We start from the raw sequence: 12,682 nt of genomic DNA, 5'->3' as shown, positions 1-12,682 counted from the left end.
GAAAAGAGGAAGATAAGATGAGGTAAGGCAAGGCAAACACTTTAATAACAAACAGGCAGAATGAACTAGGAGCACTGGTTTGAATGTTGGCTCCCAAGATATCCCATCTTGGGAGTCTTAATACTCTAAGTTGTAGGTAAATGGTATTTGGAGGTGGGAAGGTAGGAATGGCATTTAAAGATGGAGCTTTGGAAGGCCACTGAGTCAAGGAGGCTCTAACCTCATGAATGATTAACCCTTTCATATATCAATGGGTTATCAAGGGAAGGGTTAGTGCCCATGGAGGAGGTCTGTTATAAAACCCCTTTGGCCATCTCTTGGGCCTGCCCACCTGTCATGTGATGCCCTGTGCCATCTTGGGACTCTGCACAGGGCATTTATCAGCAAGGAGGGTACTAACAGATGCCAGAGCCCTGCTCTTGGACTCCTCAGTCTCCAGAAGTATAAGCTCAATAACTTTTACTGTTTATAAATTACCCAGTTTCTAGCTATTTTGCGATAGCAATAGAAAATTGACTAAGGCAAGTTTTATCCAAGATATGTGCATAAGACTGAGGCTGAGATCTGAGGGTCACGGTTCTATGCCAGCCCAGGCAAAAAAGTCCATGAGACTCTTATCTCCATTGAACTACTCAGAAAAGGCTGGAAGTGGTGCTGTGGCTCAAGTGGTAGGGCACTGGCCTTGAGCACAAAGAGGCTCAGGGCCCTGAGTTCAAGTGCCAGGACTGGCAAAAATAAAAAAGAGCTAATTAATACTCCACAGGAACTTTAAAAAAATGGAAACATGGAAAGTATGGATAGAAAAAGAAAAGGTTGGATACTATAAATATATCTTCTGAAAATAATAGTAAAAGAATTGATCAAATACAGAATTAAATCTACTACAAACCAAAGGTTAGTCAATCTCCTGAAATGTAGCTTTGTAGCATAGAAGCTCCATTTTTCAAGAATATCTATGATACCCAGTCCATAATTTTCTCCACAATATATTAAAATGGTCAGCAGAGACAACACGCAGGAGGTTGGGGCCAGAGGTCTCTAAATGTCAGAGAACAACAGGATTAGAGGAAGGAGACCTGGGGAAGAAGGAAAGCCAAGGGAACAAAGTGAGAACTGAGGCCAGCCACACTTTGCTTGTGCATGCCAAGGCCAGGGGCTGTCCCTCGAGATAAACTTGGCATTAAAAGAAATGCTTCACTCACTTGAAATGCAGAAACATTTATTTTGGTTTCCTTCATTGTTTTTGGAAATTCTGTTTTGGTTTATAAAACATACAAATAGCCAACACTTAAAGCAAACATTCAAAACCCCAATGTGACAAATTATTGGATTTTTGTGCAATTAAGAGTATGTATCTGAAATTAGGCTACCAGATAGTGTTATTACAATGACAACTGCTTAGCACAGGCCTTGTTGTGCCCGTCTAATACACACAGCTCATGTGTGCTCAACAACATTGGCTTTCAGAGTATACACGACAGCTCAAGTCACTCAAAAATGTGGCAAGGTCTCACAATAAAGTGAAATGCAGTTAATTTACCAAATTAACTTCTAAAAAGAAATGTCCCTTGAGAAATGAATTCCAGAAAATTATTTTTTTTTAATCCAGATTTCTACATCCCAGAATTTTGGCTTGTCAAATACATTTCATAGAAATCAGGTAGCAGTATAAGAACATTTGCTTATGCTGTCCATTTCAATGGGTACCCAAGTATACTCCCTTAATATTTCTGAAGACATGCTTTGCCTGAGAATGAGTCTGGCAAGGGGGGAGAGGGGAAGCAAGTTAATCACATAATTATTTCATATGAAAACCACATTAAAAGCCTATTGCCATTCATCACAAACAGTGAGCGGTTTGGTGAAGGTCAAGTAGACAGCTCCATTTAGGCATCACAGTTGAGCATGGTTGATCCAGGAAATTCTTTCTTGAAAAGCTGTCTTCACTGTAGAGTCTAAGGCAGGATTTTTCATAACTCTGGGCAGGGTGAGGGAGGGTGGGAGCCAAATCTGGAGAAAAGTCTAAGAGCATCTTGTGGTTCAAGCCAGAGAAGCTATTGTCTCTGACTAAGCATTCTTCCTTCTGAGACTGGGCACCACATTGTTCTGAGGTGGAGCTGTCCTTTGGTTTATTAGGAGCTTTAAGCCCCTTCAGGAACAACCGGGGACTGTTCTGAACCCTTACAGAAGGGTTGTGTGACTGTGTGAGGCGGAGAAGAGAAAGTGGCAGGGATTGTAAAAGAAATCTCTGGTCCACTGGTGACAGTCCTGCAGTGGGAACAGGTGTTGTTTTTTTTACCGGGACCACTTCCCTCCAGTGCACTGTACTCTTCAGAGCAGCAGAGTGCTGCTGAGTATGCAGCAAGTAGCAGACATCTCAGAAACAGCAAAGTCCTAACTCCTTGGTTAGAAAAACAGGGAGGGAGACAGAAGTTTTCACACCCACCTTATTAAATGAGGAAGTCTCAAATAACTTAAGCACTTGGATAGTTTTCCCCTTTATAATTTTTAAGGCTCATTTTGGAAATTGTGTATCACCATGAACATAGTCTGCAACACGAGGTTGACGGTAAGGCAATGTTCCATTTCCTCTAATATTCCTATGGCAAGACCCCAAATGGACAAATCAGACATGGACGTTTCCTTCCCTATGCTTGCTGCAGGCAGTTACCAATGTGAAGGCCATCTGTAGAAGAAGGGATTGTGGAGGTGCCATTTCTTCCAAGATTTCTTCCTACTCACATTACATCTTGATAGTAGAATACAGTTCATCTATCTGTGACCTGAAATAGTTCCGTAGCTCTGGCCTTTTCGCTTTCATTGTTGGAGTCAGAAGACCATTGTCAACAGAAAATAATTCAGTATGTAGAGCAATGCCTTTGACCTGCCGATAACAAGGGGAAGTTAAAGAAGGGAAAGGATACAAGCAAGACCATCCAAAAAGTCCTAAAAACAAACAAATAAAACCCAGCATATAAGCCCTCAGTGATGAGGTTGAGGAACCCCTTCCAGGCATCTAAGTCATCATCTCACTCAACCAAGCTTTGCTCTCCCAGCACAGGGCAGGAAAGCTATGGGGAGAGAATGCAGGAAGAAACCAGGAATGAATCCTGACCTCCAGGAATAGAGGAGTGATTAACACACCTCTCACCCCCATCAAAACACCCCGCCATTCATTTCTCCTGTTTCCCTTCCTTCCTTCCTTCCTTCCTTCCTTCCTTCCTTCCTTCCTTCCTTCCTTCCTTCCTTCCTTCCTTCCTCCCTTCCTCCCTCCCTCCCTCCCTCCCTTCCTCGTTCCTTCCTTTCTTTCTTTCTTGGTTGTGTGGCTTGGACTCAAGGCTTGGGCACTGTCCCTGAGATTTTGTGTTTAAGGCTAGCAGTCTACTACTTAGAGCCACAGCATCACTTCTGGTTTTGTGGTGGTTAATTGGAGACAAGAACCTCATGGACTTTCCTGCCCAGACTGGCTTTGAACTACGACCTCAGCCTCCTGAGTAGGTAGGATTGATTACATGCATGAGCCACCAGTGTGTGGCTCTGATATGTTTTTTTTAGGTTACCTCACCCTCTTTTGTAATCTATTTTTTTTTTTTTTTTTTTGGCCAGTCCTGGGCCTTGGACTCAGGGGCTGAGCACTGTCCCTGGCTTCTTTTTGCTCAAGGCTAGCACTCTGCCACTTGAGCCACAGCGCCACTTCTGGCCATTTTCTGTATATGTGGTGCTGGGGAATCGAACCCAGGGCTTCTTGTATACGAGGCAAGCACTCTTGCCACTAGGCCATATTCCCAGCCCTGTAATCTATTTAATAAAAATCTTCCATCAAAATGAACTCACACACTTAGAAGGAAGTCATACCTGTTCAAATGGCTTTAGGCCAGATTCCTTCCCAAGTCTCACCAAGTCTTCCAGGATAGCTTTCTTGACGTCCTAATAAAGTAGTGAAAATATGAGTCCATTGTCCTGCTAGTGGTCCTTGCTTAGGGGTCAGTACAATGAATGCAAGATGCATTTAGTCTTTGGAGTCTTACCTTGTTTCTGCACAATTCTTCAAAGGACCCTTCATATCCTTTCTTCTGGGCCCAGAAAGTTAATACCTCAGCATCCGGTACCACGATGGCTACAAGAAATGCCTTTAACACAGACAGGCAAGTCAACCATGAGGGTCTCATGTAGCACACCCCTAGGAAAACTAATGACAGCTATGTCCTCTCTAGAGTGGACATACACTCCTGCTAAACTACACCCTACCTCCCTTAGGAGTTCAGTGGGCCTGGGTGGAGAACTCCCAGCCCCCAAACATAGATGACATCAGGAAAATTTGCTAATGTTTTAAACAAAGATGGAGTACAATGGCATATGTTTACAATCCCAACTACCTGGGAGGCAGAGACAAAGGGACCATGGGGTAAGGCCAGCCCAGGGGAAGGAGGAGATCCAATTTCTAAACCAAAAGGGCTCTAAAACAAAACTAAACACCCAAAGGACTGTAGGTGTGATGTGAAGCCCTCAATACCACAAAACAAAACAACAAAAAGACTTAGTAAAAATAAAACTATTTTTAAAAAACTTAATTCTTATTTGCTTTTTCATATACTTTTATTAAAGGTATTTTTATAAGAGTATAACAGGGTCAAGCTGGGTGCCAGTGGCTCACGCCTGTAATCCAAGCAAGATCTGAGCAATGGGTGTGACGCCAGCCCAGGCAGAAAGTCTGTGAGACTCTTATCTCTACCAAACTAACAACAACAACAACAACAACAACAACAGCAAGCCAGAAGTGGAGCTCTGGGTCAACACAAAGAGGCTCAGGACAGTACCCAGGCTGAGTTCAAGCACCAAAAACAAAAACAAAAGAACAACAAAGACAAGGTCAAATAAACAAAGGCACAGAATGATATGATAACTAGTTTTTAAAAAAGAAAATACACAGAGAATAATTTTTAAAAACTGTCTTAGTAATAATTAAGTTAAATTTACAAACCATTAATTAAACTTAGTAACAACTAGCTTAAACAAAATTTATAAGATTCAGAAACCCCAGGCCCTCCTCTTTCTGCTGCCATCTGTTGGGGTGCATACCTGCAAGCTTTCTCCATGGACAAACACCTGAGCCACAGGTTCACTTCGCGTGTAGATATTTTCAATCTTCTCAGGTGCTATATATTCTCCTTGTGCCAGTTTAAATATGTGCTTTTTCCTGTCGATAATCTTCAAGGTGCCATTCTGTTTATCAGAGAGCAAGAGGCTCTGAGTGGACCCTTGGATAGTTTCTACCCAGTATCAACCACAACCTAGTATATAGTATATATGCAATGTCCTTTACTCCCAGTGACATTTTGAAGAGGCCACTATTCCATTTCACACAGAGGGAGACAAAGGCTTAGAGAGGTTTAGTAATGAGCCTAAGGCCACTCAGCCATATATGCAGGGGAAAGAAAAGGGACTCTAGAGCCCAAGCTCATTCTATTTCACCAGTAGCACAAATGACTCCTCAGCCAACATAGAGCTTTGCTCACTGTCTTTACTGGGACACACTTTGTCAGTCTCCTATCTGAATGAGATGTGGGCATAATCTGGGCTCCCAAATGAATCAAATTCCTGGATAGCAAGAGCACAATCCTTCCGACAGTGCCCTGCAGAGTAAGGGCTTAAGAACTGTTTATTATACAAAGGTAGACTCTCTTATTTCCCTGAAGTTGATTCCCAGGACTTTGGGATACATCAATCTCACTTATTAATAACCATGCGAATGATAGCTCATTTCAAATGGGAAGCTGCTATGGTTAAAGCCAAAATCATAGCCAAGAATCTCCAGTATATACCTGATGGCTGCAGGAAATGGAAGTGTCTCCCCCACACCAGTTGCCAAGGACAAAGGGGAAGAGGAAACATGGGGTGGCATGGCCCCACAGCCACCACGTAGCAGATGGGGAACATTTCTTCCAGAACTAGGACAAAAGTGGTGACAACTTACTGGTAGCCATTTTCCAATGTCCCCTGTGTGTAACCAGCCATCTTTATCCAAGGCTTCTGCTGTTTTTCCTGGGTCCTTCAAGTAGCCCTTAAATACATTTGGCCCTTTCACACATATCTACAACAATGACAACAATAAAAAGATGGCCTATTAACAGTGTTTACTGGAAATTCTCCAAGGAAAATTGGTGTGTGTGTGTGTGTGTGTGTGTGTGTGTGTGTGTGTGTGTGTGTGTGTGTGTCCTCTAGCTAGAAGCTCTGGATTTCAAGACCCAGAAGATTTCAAGATCCAGAAGATTTCAAGATCCCAGAGCCCTCTGGAACTTGGAGGCACCTCCAATGTTCCCTTTCTTACCTCAGTAGCATGTGGCTTAAAGCAGCCACAAAGCCCCAAAGGGGATGAAATCATTTAAAAGTAATTAGGCTCTCCATCCAGTAGATGTAGCTGTTAATAGGCATCCAGGGCAATTAGCAGACAGGAGATTGGCCCTGAGAATGAAGATGGAGCTTTTGCATCAAGCTCTTGAGTCCAAAATCGCTAACACATCTGGCAGAAGGCAAGCATTAAGGAAACCTCCTTCAACCCTTGAAGGGTTAAGCACAAAGGTACCTTCAAAAAGAAGCCTCCAAAATCATCAATGAAGTCCAGCTCCAAAGTGCAAGTGAGTTGTGTCTGGAACTGTAGCCACAGTGGCCAAGTGTTACAGGAGAGGGCAGTGCTGGCCTGTGGCTCGGGGGCTTTCACTCACCTCACCCTCACCCTTGGCAGCCATGTAATTCATTTCTTCCACATCTACAAGTTTGATAAGACAGCAAGGCATGGGGGCACCAACGTGGCCTGAATATTAAAAAGAGAAGGGTCACTCCTAAATGCACTGTAATATCCTCATGCCAAAAGCAAATGTGCTTCACAGTAACAGAGGCTATAAACTTTTGTCTTCTGCTAGTATGGCTACTTTCTCTTTGGTTAAAAACTAAATAGAGTGTTGGAAGGACATGGGCCTATTCAAAGGCTCTTCAGGACCTTTCCTAAATTTGAGGTTCTGAATGATCTCTCAGAGTGTAAAATGATTTAGTAGCTGATTTGTTTGTTTTGCTGGTTCTGGGTCTTGAATTCAGAACCTGGGTGTTATACCTCAGCTGATTCTGCTCAAGGCTAGTGTTCCATCACTTGAGCCACAGTACGACTTCTGGCCTCTTTCTAGCTTACTGGAGATGAGATTCTCATAGACTTTCCTGCCTGGCATGGTCTTGAACCATGATCCTGAGATCTCAGCCTCCTGAGTAGCTAGGATTACAGGTGTAAGCCACAGGAACCCCGATAGCAGCTAATTTGAAGGGCTAGGGAAAAAAATACTTGAAATATGTTTTCTAAAACCTTAACCTCCTCATTATGATCTTACTGACCTTCTCCCCCACAGACATGACTTCTTAATGTCCTTATCCTCTCTGAGAGAATCCTTGAATTGTTCTCCCCCACCACTTGGCACCTAATCTGAAATACCAACCTTTATTTTCTTAGGCACTGATGAGTGTGGTATACATTTAAGTTTATTAAGATAGTATGATACTTTGCCCACAGTCAATTTGACTCTCTTGTCCACGGGTATTAAGGTGATCTTTTCTCAAAATAAACTCACACAGATATATTTTACCATCACCACAAAGAATTGCAATAATTTTAACAGAGACTGTTAAGGAACCTGAGGCTAAAAAGAAAATAGACATCATGAAGAATCCACAGACTGTCAGCATTCATCCCAGTAGAATGACAACCATTAGATGATGCTAGCTAGATGCTAAGATCTAGATTACTAGATGGTGCTAATATTTATGGTGTAGCAAATAAGCCACGATTTCACAAAGGAGAACACAAAAGATTTGTAGTTGCTGGCTGCCGTCGCCCATCCCTGTTATCCTAGCTGCTCAGTAGGCTGAGATCTGAGGATCACAGTTCGAAGCCAGCCTGAGCAGGAAAGTCCGAGACTCTTATCTCCAATTAACCATCAAAAAGCTGGAAGTGAAGCTGTGGCTCAAAGTGGTAGAGCACTAGCCTTGAGCAAAAATGCTCAGGGACAGCACTTAGGCCCTGAGTTCTAGCCCCACAACTGCCAAAAAAAAAAAAAAAAGCTTTGTAGTCTACAAGGGCTGGGATCCTACTAGTTACAAAGCACACTGCGGTGCCAGTTCTTCATTATTTATGTGCTATGTAAGCACCTCTCAGAGGTGTGGGTCTTTACCGCCCAGGGATTCCATTCTCATCACAGAACTTAGCCTAGACAGGTTCTTCCCTTTTTCTTGTGAGGCGAAAGGCTATGTTCATTCCATCTGCATTGACAATAGTCCCCAGGCCCTTTCAGGAAGTGTACAAAGTATAACTTGAATAACTACTTGTGGATTAAAATTACTGCAAATGCTATGACTCTGTTCCATCACTGACAAGCTCCATGGGGTTAGACATTCTCACTCTGGTATAAAGGATGCTGCTGCTAGGATCCTAGCCAATCCTCTACCATCGCCCAGCATTATAGTCAGATCTTTAACACCCCCTCATCCACCAGCATCAGGCCATTGTCCAGGAAACTCTCAGCCTTATTGGAGGTGGTGAGTGAGTCAGTCAATAATTAACACAACCACAATCATTCCTCTAGCCTAACTCTGGGCAAGGAATGGCTCTCCGGCCCACCTCCAACCTTACCTGCTGTCCAGTCTCCAGGCATGCTCAGGCAGCAGCCAGCAGTGCACTCGGTCTGTCCATAGCCTTCATAGAACTGAGTCAGCAAGAGATAGGATATTATTAATGGAAAGACAAAAGGCTCCATGCCCTTGCAGGAAGCACACGAGTAGTTGAACTGCCCCTATTCCTCAGTAATCCCTGGCTATGAAATCTCTTTAAGCTCTTGGTTCAGAAAGTTCACTCAATAGCACACCATGTATGCAAACATCTCTACCCCCAACACTGAACACTGGGATTGGTTTTCCACTCAACTTCCTGCAGATAAGCCTCCAGCAGGTCAGCTGCTGGCTACCTGGAAGGGAGCTCATTTTGTCAGTTCCCAGGAGTACTCCACACATATCATGTCACCAAAGCCCTGGCCCTCTTTAGAATACATTATCAGCTTGACTTTTAGGTACATTTATCACTTGTAACCCATCCTAGCCAAGCCCATCCTATCCCATCTGATATTAAAGGCAAGGATTTAGCTTTTCCTAGGAAATAGTGACACAAATGGTGGGCACAAACATATAATCCCTTCCCTAGGGATACACACACACACACACACACACACACACACATTTATACTCATCCTCTGAGCAACAGTAAGATACACACTCAAGTGGAAGGATTGGGAAGACTTGGTCCATGGACAAAGAACTTTTCAGTTTGGTGGAATAAGTCAAGGGATCCATTGTACAACAGGGTGATGATCTTTGAAAACTATGTTGATGATTTTTAAGGGAAAGGGTTCTATGTGTTCTCATCAAACAAAACAAAGGTAAGCAGTTGAGGTGCTATATCCACCAATAAGCTTGACTTGGCTCTGATACAAAGTGTCACTACAATTATGTATACACATATCATATCAGGTTGCAGACCAAAAAAATGCATATGTTTGCTGATTAAGAAAATAGACACAACCAGACAACTTTTAGTGAAGGGAAGACTCAGCACGCTAAAGCCTGGGATAATGCGAGACCCTGACATCTGCCTCACCTGACAGCCAAGAGCTGCTCTAAGAAACGTCAACACCGTAGCAGACACTGGGGCAGCTCCTGTGACCATCAACCGGACTTTTCCACCCATGCTTGACTTGCAAGGCAGAAAGAGAAGGAGATGGTGAGGGTTACACATGGGAGTCAGTGGATTCCTCAAAGACACCTGCTTGGGATGCTGTGTCCTGTTCTATCAGCTCCTCTGCAGAGCCCGGAAAGAGAACAGAAAACTCACAGGTGTTCCCAACAGAAACATAAGACAGGGACTGGGCCCTCTCCCCACTTCATTCCTAACTGAACTAAGACAACACTTCTATTAGGGAAATAAAACAAGAGTATGGTAGATTTGTGCCAACTACCAATATTTTGGTATTTGAGGGTGATATAAAATTTCCTTCTAGAGTGACATACTAGCCAGGTGCCAACGGCTCACATCTGTAATTCTAGCTACTCAGGAGGCTGAGATCAGATGACTGGTGTTTTAAAAACAGCTCAGAAAGGAAAGTCTACTATACTCTATCTACAAAATAACTGATAAAATAGACATGATGGTGTAGCTCATGTGGTAGAGTACCAGCCATGTAAGCACAGGCCCAGAGTTCAAATCCCAGTACTGGCATAAAACAAAAGGGACATACTTATTTTAGAAAACCTAAATGAAATGGAGAATAAGAAAGGCTAAAATCCCTGAGTGGCTGTACTAATGGCCAGATAGACTTGGAGAATGAGATCTGCCTATGGCTTTGTCTCTAATTTTCGGACATGTAACAATAAACAAAACCACAATAGCTGTCATCACTCCCTTATCTTCACATCTCTTGGTTTTTGTTGTCCCTCCCCCCCATACTGGAATCTGAACTCAGAACTCTGCACTTGCTAGGCAGGCACTATGACTTGAGTTATGCCTCCAGCCTTCTTTCTATCCCTTTAAAACTAGTTCTCATAGAAATTCTGAAACGAAGTGTGTTTCCATGAGAATAATAGTTGTGGTTATGTTTCTTACCTGTATTTTGTGGAAGATGAGCTTGTCCCACAGGCTGTTATTCCTAATGATGCCACTACGAAGCTCTGCTTCCTTCCTTTTGGAGGCAAAATCTAACAGCCATCGCTTCAGTGTGGTGTTTGCTTGGGCAAAAATCTATTAAAGCAAGAAATAATGTTTTCACACCAACCAAGATGGCTACAGTAGAAACTGGTACAATAGCAAGTGCTAATGAGCATGCAGAGGCATAGACATCCCTGTATACTGCTGGTGGGGAGGAAACATTCAGAAGGAAGGAAAACTTTGTCACACAAAAAAACTTGCACATAAGTATTCCATGAATACGGTATTTGTAGTACTATTGTATTATTTCTAAGAGTCAAAAGTTAAAACTACCCAAATGACTATCCAGGAAGGAAAGGCTAAAAAAATGTGTTCTATCAATACAATGGAATATTGTTCAAAGGAATGAAGAATTAGTATGTGCTACTTGGATGAAGCTTGACAGTGGGCTAATGAAAGAAGACAGTCATGAAAAAACATATCCTGAAGGTAGGCACTGGTCACTCACGCCTATAATCCAAGCTACTCAGGAGGCTGAGATCTGAGGATCGCAGTTCAAAGCCAGCCTGGATGGGAAAGTCCATGAGACTCCTCTGTCCAATTAACCACCAGAAAACTGGAAGTGGAGCTGTGGCTCAAAGTGGTAGAGGAAGTTGCCTTGAGTGAAAGAGCTCAGGGACAGTGGTCAGGCCCTGAGTTCAAGCCCCATGACCAGAAAAAAAAAAATCTTGGATCTATAATTTAGAAAGTAGCTGGGTGGTTGGTGAGTGAGGAGAGTGGAATAGATAAAAGGTTTCTTTCTGAGGTGATGAAAATGGTTTAAACCTCATTGTGGTCATGGTTGCAGGGCTGTGTGAAAGGACTATCCATCTTAGAATTGTACCCTTCTTTTGAGGCAGGGTTTGGCTTGTGCATGGTCACACAGATGTTTATACAGACAAAACAAATCAGACCCTAGCTTCTGATTCAAAGCCTAGCATCCTCTCCTCTTGTAGTTTTGCTGCCTGAAACTTACTCGGTCAAACATCCGGTTCAGTAGTCTTGGAACCACAGGGAAGATTGTGGGTTGAAGCACCTTGAGGTCATCCATAAGCAGCCTGATATCTCCTTGGAAAAATCCTATTCTAGCGCCATGACACAGCATCACACACTACAGGGGTAAAGAGACACAGCTTCAGCACTGTAGGGGTTACACCACGTACCAAGAGCAACACAACAGACTTCGGGATTAGTGTTTGAAGGCAATTGCCAGAAATCACCACATTTTCTAAGCCTAAGGAGTTTCTTTAAAAAATGTTTTTGCGGGCTGGGGATATGGCCTAGTGGCAAGAGTGCCTGCCTCATATACATGAGGCCCTGGGTTCGATTCCCCAGCACCACATATACAGAAAATGGCCAGAAGGGGCGCTGTGGCTCAAGTGGCAGAGTGCTAGCCTTGAGCAAAAAGAAGCCAGGGACAGTGCTCAGGCCCTGAGTCCAAGGCCCAGGACTGGCCAAAAAAAAAAAAAAAAAATGTTTTTGCTAGGCTCAGATGGGGCAATGTGTACCAGCAGCAGAGGGGAGGGCTTACAAAGAGGGAAAATGAGGACAAACATGGTCAAAACAGTTTATTTACATGTATAAACATAGAAAAATGAACCCTGTTAAAATTTCTTTAAGAAGGGGTGAGTGGATAGGGGGAAATAATAGATGAGAGTTGAGGCTGGTTGACAAACACTGCAATTATGTGTGGAAATGTCACATGAAAGGCCCTTGTACAACTAGTGCATACTGATCAAAGGTGTTTTTGCTTTTACTGATCACTGTCTTAACAACATGGAATGGTTCTATTTCTCTTAATCATCCAGAAGATAGAAAAGTTAGTCTAAAATTCAGATATATTATTTTTGATGATGACCAGAGGTTCTAATTTAGCTGAATGATATACATCTGTTGAATAAATTACATGTT

At 43.0% G+C, this 12,682-nt stretch overlaps 1 protein-coding gene across 2 annotated transcripts in view; it reads right to left on the bottom strand.

The window, feature by feature from the left end:
• Window positions 1-1,202: 1,202 nt before the first annotated feature.
• Window positions 1,203-12,682, bottom strand: part of Acsl1 (acyl-CoA synthetase long chain family member 1) — a 63,845-nt gene continuing 52,365 nt past the window's right edge. For both annotated transcript variants that reach the window (XM_048330873.1, XM_048330874.1), the window contains exons 12-21: window positions 11,748-11,882; window positions 10,691-10,825; window positions 9,689-9,784; window positions 8,672-8,744; window positions 6,723-6,811; window positions 5,975-6,091; window positions 5,080-5,223; window positions 4,029-4,130; window positions 3,856-3,927; window positions 1,203-2,884 (exon numbers count right to left, since the gene is read on the bottom strand). In XM_048330873.1, the coding sequence (XP_048186830.1) occupies window positions 2,744-2,884; window positions 3,856-3,927; window positions 4,029-4,130; window positions 5,080-5,223; window positions 5,975-6,091; window positions 6,723-6,811; window positions 8,672-8,744; window positions 9,689-9,784; window positions 10,691-10,825; window positions 11,748-11,882 (1,104 nt within the window). In that variant the 3' untranslated portion in view covers window positions 1,203-2,743. The remainder of the gene's footprint in view (window positions 2,885-3,855; window positions 3,928-4,028; window positions 4,131-5,079; window positions 5,224-5,974; window positions 6,092-6,722; window positions 6,812-8,671; window positions 8,745-9,688; window positions 9,785-10,690; window positions 10,826-11,747; window positions 11,883-12,682) is intronic.

Source organism: Perognathus longimembris, chromosome 21, assembly GCF_023159225.1.
Source record: "Perognathus longimembris pacificus isolate PPM17 chromosome 21, ASM2315922v1, whole genome shotgun sequence".
In the NCBI taxonomy this organism is placed as follows: domain Eukaryota; kingdom Metazoa; phylum Chordata; class Mammalia; order Rodentia; family Heteromyidae; genus Perognathus; species Perognathus longimembris.
This window is presented reverse-complemented; position numbering and strand designations above follow the sequence as displayed.